Here is a 10017-nt window from a genome sequence, read left to right as displayed (position 1 = left end):
ATAATTGTTCCTATTATGTACAGGCAAGTATATCTCCTTTTAGCAGGCATTTTCTGCACGCCTTCTCTTCCTTCTGTGAGTTGGAGTGCCCACTCCTAGCCTATTTCAGTGGGTTAACATGCAAAGCAGAGACAGGGCTGTGTGACAGCTTCTAGTATTACCCTGGTCTGAGTAAAGGGCACCCCCCACCATCACCCTTGCTCTGCACTTTTTCTCTCGGTAGAGCACAGAGGTATTGCAGCCATGCTTTTACATTGCATAAGTTAAAGTAAAATGCGTGTAACTCCGTACAAGCGGGTTCTTTATTCCCCGCGTACAGACAGAGACGTTGTCCACGGCGGGCCAGGAACTTTCCTCCAAAAACAAATATGCATTTCCAATGCCTTTAATTAGCACTTTTAAGTGGTGCAAGCGCTGAAAATATGCTGTGAGATGTAAACCAACCTCCCCCCCCCCCCCATCTTCCTAACAATTGGACAACCTGTTGCGTGAAGCTGTATTGTTTTGAGAGAAAGATGATTTCAAGGCACCGGCGGACTCAGATTTTAAACAATGACGATTGCTCTGCGGCGAGTAATAAAACATTCTCTCAAATAAGCCTGGAGACAGTGAATCTGGTGCTAACAGGCGCTGCTGTTTGTTTTTGGGGGGGAGAGAGGTCCTCATTTCTAGCTGTAGAAAATGCCTCCGTGGGTCACAAAGAAGGGGGGGAAATCTGTATCTAACAAATGATGAAAGTAGCGATGTCCATATGTATGTACGTATGCAAGAAAAATCCCCGTACCGTACTGTGGTATAGACACACAACTTAGCAGACCCCATGCAGACAGAGCAACACACGTTATTATACAGTGTGCCTGCGTGCAGAGAGCCGCAGAGAGATCCTCTAAGGTGTATGACACGGCGTGGGGGGGTGGGGGGGAAATCTAGTTCTTTGTTTACAGTCTAGCACATCTAGGGGGTGTAAGTGCGGGGGGATTGCACCTATTTTGGAAAAGCTGTAACAAGGTGAACCGAGGGGGCTTGTTCCCACCTTAAAATCTGCACTCTTGGTGATGTCACGTCGGAAATTTACCAAAGCAAGAACTGGCCAACTGTGGCGAGAGATCCAGCCCCTCGAATGGCTGATTGGGCGGGCGGCACTGACGTGCACTGACGCTTGGAGACTTTAGGTGCATGTTGGCTGTGGAATACGGAGCCCACATAAACAAAGGCACATTGGAGGGAAGGGCCAGTCTGTCCGGCTTGCTCGCACTGTGCTTTACTAGTACTGTACTTCCCAATAGAGAATAACTAGCAAGTGCTCCGTCATCGGTGGCTTTATCCGCCGATCTGCCCCTGGGAACCTGTTGTGCAGACGGTTGAATGAATGAAAAAGACATTGCTAACAAGTGAGTATTGATTTTTGTAAAATCCCCCTGTTTAATCTTGTCGTTGATTTACAGCCCTGTGCAGAATGCCCTCAGTCTTCACAATGGACTTCAGTGGAGGGGGCTGGGAGGGTAGATGGAAATAGGAGGCGTTAAAATATTGTGTGTGTGGTTTTCAAATGCCACCTTCTTCTATACTGTATTTCCAAAATGTCATTCGGTTAATTCATCGCTCAGTGAGCCTCCGATCTGGTTCTGTAAAAGATGCGAACATGAAATCAACTTTGGTGCAAGAATCTGCCCCTGTCTGTCTGCTGTAACTTTCACCTGTTTGGCAGACCTAGAATGTCGAAGTTGGGCTGTTCAGGTAAACGCGTGTAGCTGGGGCTGAACTTCCACGGTTAAATAGCAGGAGGAAAGTTCTGCTTGGGAACATTTTTCTCTCTCCATCTCCAAGGTTAGCAACGGTGCTGGCGGTATAAGGCAGCTCCATAGAGTTCTTTAGTGTCCTAGCACTTAGTTGCCTTTTTATATTTATTGCTGCCGTGCGCGTGTTATAAGCTTGCAGGGGGTGGCTTGCAAGGCTTCCTGCTAGTTTCATGGAGCGGAGTTATTCTTTTCGGCGGTGATCCTTTCCCCTCCCCCCAACCTGCTATTTACTTAGTGTACACTGACCATCAACAAAGCAAGCCGTCAGGCCAGGCGTTAATTAGTGGAAGAGAAAGGAGTGGATATTTGGATGAAGTGGAGTTGGAATGAAGATGCGTAGTCGCTGTCTGTGGTATCAAGGCAGTCTGGAGATGTTAGGGACGTTAACATGGTTTGTTTCACCCGGCAGGGTGTATATTAAGTTTGTGGTTCTACCACTGGTAATGTGTTACTTGTGTAAGGTGTCACACTATGAAGCAAATAGTATTGGTGGGCGTTTAAAGTCACTCCTGCTTAAAGGAGCCGGGGGCTCTGTTTATTTCACATGTCCCTTTTTGACTTTAGTTGTGCATAGTTAGAAAACAAAGCGAACATATATTAGGCGGCGTTCATTTATTGTTAATCAAGATTTCCCTGGGTAAGCGCATCCACTGGAAGCATTTTACAGCACTGTTAACCAGGTTTCTTTAATCTGAAACTCCTTTGGCTTCTTTGATTGTCTAGTTACCTTATTTAACGTTGTTCATTGTCATCTATGCCCCTTTTTAGAGCTGTCGTTAAAAGTCACATTGGATTGTAGGGACTTTCAAGGGAAGGTGCAAAACGGTGCCTTCCCCCTTTTGTTCTTCAATAACTGGACTCAGCTGTTATTTGGGGAGGGGATATGTGTTAAAAATCCAATCAATTTTCCGTTCCGTGGAAATAATAGAACAAAAAACAATTAAAAATAATAATGTAAATATCAACCTGCTTTCAGTAAGTTTTCTTCCCGATAATAACTCTTTGGGAGAACTAGTTTATATGCCAAAATGCCACAAGGACAACATTTCATATTCGCTCTGACTAGCTCTTTTCTTAAACTATTTTAAGTCTGATTTCTTCATTAAAAGGCCGCACAATGCCTCTTACTAAAACAGGCAAGCTCTTGTACTAGAGAAGCTCACGGTTTTGTGATACTACATTTGTTTCAAACCAGTCCTTAGTAAATCTGAACATAAAGTCTATTGTGTCTGTTTCAGAGAACGTACTGGGCAGTCTGGAGTCCTCACTGATTTTCTAAAATCTTGGAAACTTTGTCTCCATTGAATTCCGACACTGTCCACCTTTAATTCCCTCGAAAACGCCTGTAACTCGGCTGAAGGTTTGTGAGCTTAATTTCTTTAATATTCAAAAGAAACAACTTCACACTGAAAGCCAAGTAACATAAGTAAGACACGTGCGTAGATGTGTTCCAAACAACTTCACATTGTGCAACTCACTTCATCGTGTTTCTTTACAAATGAACTAGCTGAAAATATCATTGTACACAGAAATAAAGCGACTGGCGCTCATTCGGTCTGTTTGTGGGGGCCTGAAAGACATTTTGGGGGTACACTATGCACTGTAAACATTCACAGACATCAGAGCTCTATGTACTTTAGTGTAATCTCTTTTTATCCCCTGTGAACACGTTTTCTTTGCGCAATAAGAAGTGTGTGCGGCTTCCTAATGTGGCCCGCCGTGTTGTAGAAAGCAGGTGTACAAAGCAGGGGAGAAAGTATGCAGTTGACCAGGCTGAGTATATATTACACTGTTTCATTTCCAGCCATGCCCTGTGTTCAGGCTCAGTATGGGTCATCGCCTCAAGGAGCCAGCCCAGCTTCCCAGAGCTACAGTTACCACTCTTCAGGAGAATACAGCTCCGATTTCTTAACTCCAGAGTTTGTCAAGTTTAGCATGGACCTCACCAACACTGAAATCACTGCCACCACTTCTCTCCCCAGCTTCAGTACCTTTATGGACAACTACAGCACAAGCTACGACGTGAAGCCACCTTGCTTGTACCAAATGCCCCTGTCCGGACAGCAGTCCTCTATTAAAGTGGAAGACATTCAGATGCACAGCTACCAGCAACACAACCACCTCCCCCCTCAGTCGGAGGAGATGATGCCTCATTCGGGCTCCGTTTACTACAAGCCTTCGTCGCCCCCGACTCCCACCACCCCCGGCTTCCAGGTGCAGCACAGCCCCATGTGGGACGACCCTGGCTCCCTCCACAACTTCCACCAGAATTACGTGGCCACCACCCACATGATCGAGCAGAGGAAAACGCCGGTGTCCAGACTCTCCTTATTCTCATTTAAGCAATCACCCCCAGGAACCCCCGTGTCCAGCTGCCAGATGCGATTTGAGGGGCCCCTCCACGTGCCCATGAACCCCGAGCCATCCGGGGCCCACCATGTAGTCGATGGCCAGACATTTGCAGTGCCCAATCCCATCCGCAAACAGGCATCCATGGGCTTCCCAGGGCTACAGATTGGACATGCGTCCCAGCTGCTGGACACCCAGGTGCCATCCCCTCCTTCCCGGGGGTCTCCATCCAACGAGGGCCTCTGCGCTGTGTGCGGGGACAACGCGGCCTGCCAGCACTACGGAGTGCGTACTTGTGAGGGCTGCAAAGGTTTCTTCAAGGTGAGCTGGAGGTGCTGAGCGAGCGTGGGGAGGGTGGCGGAAGGGGTTAATTCACAAACTCCAAAGGGATCCCCGTCCTGTGCTCACCCACACCAATGCAAAGCAACAGCCTGGCCAAGAAGCTCAGGCGCAGATCCCACTGGGAGGGAGGGAGGGGAGAACGGCAAACACAGAAGGAGCAAGCAGGAGAGGAGGGCAAATGTCTGCAAATAACGGCGCCTTGTGCTCCTCTAAGCCCGATGTAGTTTTTGCAAAACTCCCCGCTGCAATGGGCCAAGACACACTGGTGTCCGTGGGGCCGGCCCCAAATGGCTGCAGATCCTTGGCGAGAAGTTGCGTGCAGGAGTTGAACAGGAGGCATTTGCATGTGCTAGAAGCTGCCTTCCCCTTCAGATTGAAATTGGTTAGGACAGAGAACCGTGTCTAAGCTAACCAAGTGGAACAGAATTCCCTATGGTAAAATTAAGTGATCTCTTTATTTCACCATCCTGATTGAATAATCTTATCATTTTAAATGGAGAAGGTCTCCAAGGAATGTAAATAATATGAATGCCCACGGATTTGTATTTACTGAGCGTCTCCTTCTCCTTCTCTTGGCATATAAAACACTGCTAGGAGCTGCAAGGTTAGCTCAAATGTTAACGCTATCAATTTTCTTCTGTTAAATGCCCTGGAAAAAAAGGGAGGGGGGGGGGGAATCCCAGCCTTGCAGGCATTTTAACTGGATCAGTTGGGGGCTGCAGAATTTAATGGAAATTAACAAATAATTTGTCATTTCCTTCTCTCCGTGCAGCGCACTGTCCAGAAAAACGCCAAATACGTGTGTTTAGCGAATAAAAACTGTCCAGTTGACAAACGCCGCAGAAATCGCTGTCAGTATTGTCGGTTTCAAAAGTGCCTTGCAGTTGGCATGGTCAAAGAAGGTAGGTCTTCAGCGTCCCCCGGCCCTTTCCTCTCAGCTACACCCTCCCCCACACATCCTTTCTGTTCCCCTCCGCCCACCCCCACCCCCACCCCAGAATGTCTTTGTGTCAGGCCTCAGCTGGGAGCATGATCCCGGAGAGCCACGGCGCTTTTGATTCAAATAGGATCCCCTTGGAATAAGAAATAAAATAAAGCAGCATTTCTTTGTGTTACCCTTCTCGGCTGTAGCCTTGCAGCCTTGGAGATTTATACACATCCAGTCTAGGTTGGTACCCATAGCCGGGGGGGACGAGGGGACGACAGCATCTGTGTGTTTCACTCTCGTGTGTTATAGGTGGGGGGAAGGAACGCTGAACGTCCTTTTCTTTCGCAGTGGTTCGCACAGACAGCTTAAAAGGCCGAAGGGGTCGCTTACCATCCAAACCGAAGAGCCCCCAGGAGCCCTCACCCCCCTCTCCCCCGGTGAGTCTGATCAGTGCCCTGGTGAGAGCCCATGTCGACTCCAACCCGGCTATGAGCAGCCTGGACTATTCCAGGGTAAGCTGGAGACAATACTAACATACAGACGTAGCTGCAAACACGCACACACGTGCCCATATGCAGAGAGAGAGAGAGAGAGAGAGAACAGTGACCGACCCCCCTTCACTCACCACGAGCAAGACGCACACCCTGCAGATGTCGGTCCCATTTGTTCCACAGAGTTTCGGGACTATCGTGACATTGTCAGGCACCCGTGTATACTCTGAGCACATGCTGTTCAGCTTCTACACACCCTGAAAGCCGGTAGTCCATGCACTGAGTAGTGATCCTGTGGCAAACTGGCCTGGGAGTGAGGGAGAAGGTAGCCTAGCAAGAATATTCGGTGTTATTCCAGCTGCGCGGAAATACAGCATCTAATGACGGGGGGGGGGGGTATTAAAATGTATAAAGTTCTATAACTTTTATTAAGGGGTTACCAGGCTTTCCAGGAGGCTAACATCGGGACTGGCATGAATACTAACTTGCTAATTGTGTTGTGCAGATAAGAGTGAACGCTTCTCAATGCAGGGTGACCCTCTGTTTAGTCTGTATAGAAATGGCAATTTACATATTCAAAGCAGCGACCTCATAGCACCATCCCTAATTGAATTAATTGCCCTGGAACATCTCATTTCCTTACTGGTCAGAGAGAGGTTTAATTGTTATAAAAACCTGGCTCCCCTACTAGAAATGGGGTTAGCAATTTCACGGGTTATATATTTTAGAGAACCTCATTAAGTGCTTTTTAAAATGAAATTCCAGTTCCAGGCTAACCCTGACTACCAGATGAGCGGAGATGACACTCAGCATATCCAGCAGTTTTATGATCTCTTGACCGGCTCCATGGAGATCATCCGAGGATGGGCAGAAAAAATCCCTGGTTTCACTGACCTCTCTAAACCGGATCAGGACCTCCTCTTCGAATCCGCTTTCTTGGAACTGTTTGTGCTGCGGCTAGCATACAGGTAAATGGCCAACATTCAAAAGGCAACTTCTAGATTATTATGAAATCAAATCCTTTCATGGTCCACTGATCTGCGTTTTATTAACTCCTGGGTAATTAGGTGCCTCTTAAATCCTCCATTTATTGCTCTTCACGTAATTAGTTGTTTAGCTTATCTTTTCTTTTTTCCCCCTTTCTCTTTCTCGCTTCTTCTCCCCTCTCCCCCCCCCCCCCCCCCACACCTTGTATTAATTGCAGGTCCAGCCCAGTGGAGGGCAAGCTTATCTTTTGCAATGGGGTGGTCCTGCACAGGTTGCAGTGTGTCCGTGGCTTTGGAGAATGGATTGATTCCATTGTTGAATTCTCCTCCAACTTGCAAAATATGAACATCGACATATCTGCCTTCTCATGCATCGCTGCCCTGGCTATGGTAACAGGTCAGTACAGCTCTACCTTCTTGTGTTTTGTGTTTCAACATCACTACACAGCCCAGTTGCCCTGTTCTGGTATCCACATTGTCAAACCTGTGATGTCCCGCATCCTTGTCTTTTGCAGAGAGGCATGGGCTAAAGGAACCCAAGAGGGTGGAAGAACTTCAGAACAAGATTGTGAATTGTCTCAAAGACCATGTGACTTTCAATAACGGAGGTTTGAATCGCCCCAATTATTTGTCCAAACTCTTGGGGAAGCTCCCTGAACTTCGCACCCTTTGCACACAGGGGCTGCAACGCATTTTCTATCTGAAACTAGAAGATTTGGTGCCACCTCCAGCAATAATCGACAAACTTTTTCTGGACACTTTACCTTTTTAAGACTCTTCCCGTGCACTTAAAGTGAACTTTAAAGAAAATAAACTCGACCTGTCTGAAGGGGAATTCACCTGTGCGCAAAGCAGCACCTTTGGATGCCAGATTCCCATCCCCAAAACTGTTGCTAACCTCCTGAAGGCAGAAGGTGAATGGGCATTTTGGCTCTGGGGCATCAAGGATTCAGATGATGAACAAGGACAACTTAAATACTGTGGTATAAGCTTTTTATTATCGGCTCAAAATATTATTAAGAGGACTTCTGATTAAAAAGACGATCATATTTGGCAACGCCGGACTAAGACTCATATGATGACAAAGTACTAAGGTGACCCACAAGTCTCACCCTCTTAAAGACTAAAGTTTTCTGACGTAAAAGAAAGCTGTAATATATACTAAAAACTAAATGTTGCGTGGGTGGCATGAAATTAAAGAAGGCAAAGGCTTGTACATTTATCAGATGCAGTTTGGCTCGTTAAATTATTCTGTGCCTATTTATGAATAAATATTAAAAACCAATTCTAAAAGGAAGAACATAAATGTGTTTTCAAATAAAGAGAATTAAGTAACTCAATGAAATGGGAAAGCATGATGATTCCAGGACGATAATGTTATAGGCACTTGCTATTTCAGTAATGTCTATATTCTATAAATAGTATTTCAGACACTATGTAGTCTGTTAGATTTTATAAAGATTGGTAGTTATCTAAGCTTCAAACATTTTCTCAGTTGTAAAATAGGTGGGCACAAGTATTACAAAACCGAAATCTTGGACAAAGGGGCACATAGTGTTTGTAAACACCGTCCAACATTCCTTGTTTGTAAGTGTTGTATGTACTGTTGATGTTGATTAAAAAAAGTTTATATCTTGATTATTTTGTTGTCTAAAGCTAAACAAATCTTGCATGCAGCAGCTTTTGACTGTTTCCAGAGTGCTTATAATATATATAACTCCCTGGAAATTACTGAGCACTTTGAATTTTTTGTTTTGTTTTTTATGTCTAAAATTGTCGGTTAATATATTATTTTATGTTTGAGTAATATTTTTAATATTGCCATATTCTGTAGTATTTTTCTTTGTATATTTCCAGTATGGCACATTATACAAGTCACTGCCTTTTTTTCTATGGTGTATGACAGTTAGAGACGCTGAATTTTTTTTTCCCTGATAAACTCTTTCTTTGGGAAAGACAATTTTAATGTTTACAACAATAAAACCATGTAAACGAATAGAATTTCGTCTCCTTTCTGTCTAAGCGAGAAGTACCAATACCAAAATCCATTGCAGATAAAGAAAATTGACGATATAGTCATAAAAAGTGAAAAGGAGAACGGATGAGCCGTGTCACTTATTTAGTAATTTGTGGAGCTGAATGTGCAGACTCTGAAGGAGGAGCAAGAGGAACACCTAAGACTAAAAGGTTGGTCCAGATTTTGTTCTTAGGAGGTTCCTGTCCTGGTACTGAGTTCAGGCACTACTTCCAATGGCACAGAAGTCATTTAAAGCTTCGTGTGTATTGTTTTTGTAAAAGCAAGCAACTTTTATGGATTTTATTTCCCAAACCCTGTACTGTAGCTCTTGGGGTCTATTTGGGATGGGGGAAAGTAAAGGGGACAGACGCTGGTGACAGTCCCACAGATGTTGTTTTCTGAAGTCTGAAGATTTTTTTAAAAATGTGTTTAAATTTTGTTTACATGGAAATATTTTCATTTTAGGGATCAGTGGAGCCCGGCTTAGAATACTTAGAGTTCTCTTTGGAGAAAGTGTCTGAATAAATAAGACAGGAATTGTCTGCTTTGACGCCGGCTTGCTATAAATAAGTTATGACATAGTCTCATATTTAGCGACTTCTAAAGTGTAAAGAAAATGAAAGCTAGAAAAGCTAATTTAGCTGTTTGCAGTGACCCCAAGCCTCTTGTATTTCAGTGTGAGACTGAGAAATAGGTCTCTGTTTCATAGCTTTGAACGATGCAGGCTGCAAATTAGTTCAGAAACAAAACATGGATTGGAGAAATTGTGAAACAATATAATGAATTTAAAATGTGGCTATTTGAATGATTAGCGCCAACATGTTATAATTATAGTGCAATGAAAGCTTTGGTACTATATCAGGGGAATTAAGAAAACTTCAGTCTCTTATGCTAGGGAAGGAAAATGTATGTGGAGCTGTATCCCGGAGACTATGCTCATCTATTATTTTCAATCTGTTTTGAATATATTATTTGCAAAGTATAATAAAGAAAATGGATGGACAGATTAGGGAGAAAGAGATAAAACCAGTTTTCCGGGTTTCCAGAAAAGGGGATTTAGGAGCGAGAGATTCTCAATCTCTTTTCAGAGTCTAGGAGCGTGGGA

At 44.7% G+C, this 10017-nt stretch overlaps 1 protein-coding gene across 3 annotated transcripts; it reads left to right on the top strand.

Moving 5' to 3' along the window:
* The first annotated feature begins 1031 nt into the window (after nt 1-1031).
* On the top strand, nt 1032-8896 carry NR4A2 (nuclear receptor subfamily 4 group A member 2). 3 transcript variants are annotated; one of them, XM_075117839.1, is made up of 8 exons: nt 1032-1391; nt 3038-3159; nt 3604-4469; nt 5263-5392; nt 5767-5855; nt 6675-6877; nt 7114-7292; nt 7411-8896. In XM_075117839.1, exons 3-8 carry the CDS (start codon nt 3606-3608, stop codon nt 7665-7667), a joined length of 1722 nt encoding a protein of 573 aa, XP_074973940.1. In that variant the 5' UTR covers nt 1032-1391; nt 3038-3159; nt 3604-3605; the 3' UTR covers nt 7668-8896. The 3 variants fall into 3 exon arrangements, with proteins under 3 accessions (XP_074973940.1, XP_074973941.1, XP_074973939.1); XM_075117840.1 differs by having other exon boundaries at nt 1033-1391; nt 3782-4469; nt 5767-5930; XM_075117838.1 differs by having other exon boundaries at nt 1033-1391; nt 5767-5930.
* The last annotated feature ends 1121 nt before the right edge of the window (nt 8897-10017 follow it).

The sequence above is a fragment of the Caretta caretta genome, chromosome 11 (assembly GCF_965140235.1).
Source record: "Caretta caretta isolate rCarCar2 chromosome 11, rCarCar1.hap1, whole genome shotgun sequence".
Classification (NCBI taxonomy): Eukaryota; Metazoa; Chordata; order Testudines; family Cheloniidae; genus Caretta; species Caretta caretta.
Note: the sequence above shows the minus strand (reverse complement) of the source record. Positions and strands in the feature narration are given on the sequence as shown.

Coding starts and splice junctions, on each gene's coding strand:
- NR4A2 (XM_075117838.1), top strand. CDS start 3,606: ATGCCCTGTGTTCAGGCTCAGTATGGGTCATCGCCTCAAGGAGCCAGC. Junction 5,393..5,766: donor AGTTGGCATGGTCAAAGAAG/GTAGGTCTTCAG, acceptor TTTCTTTCGCAG/TGGTTCGCACAGACAGCTTA. Junction 7,293..7,410: donor TGCCCTGGCTATGGTAACAG/GTCAGTACAGCT, acceptor TGTCTTTTGCAG/AGAGGCATGGGCTAAAGGAA.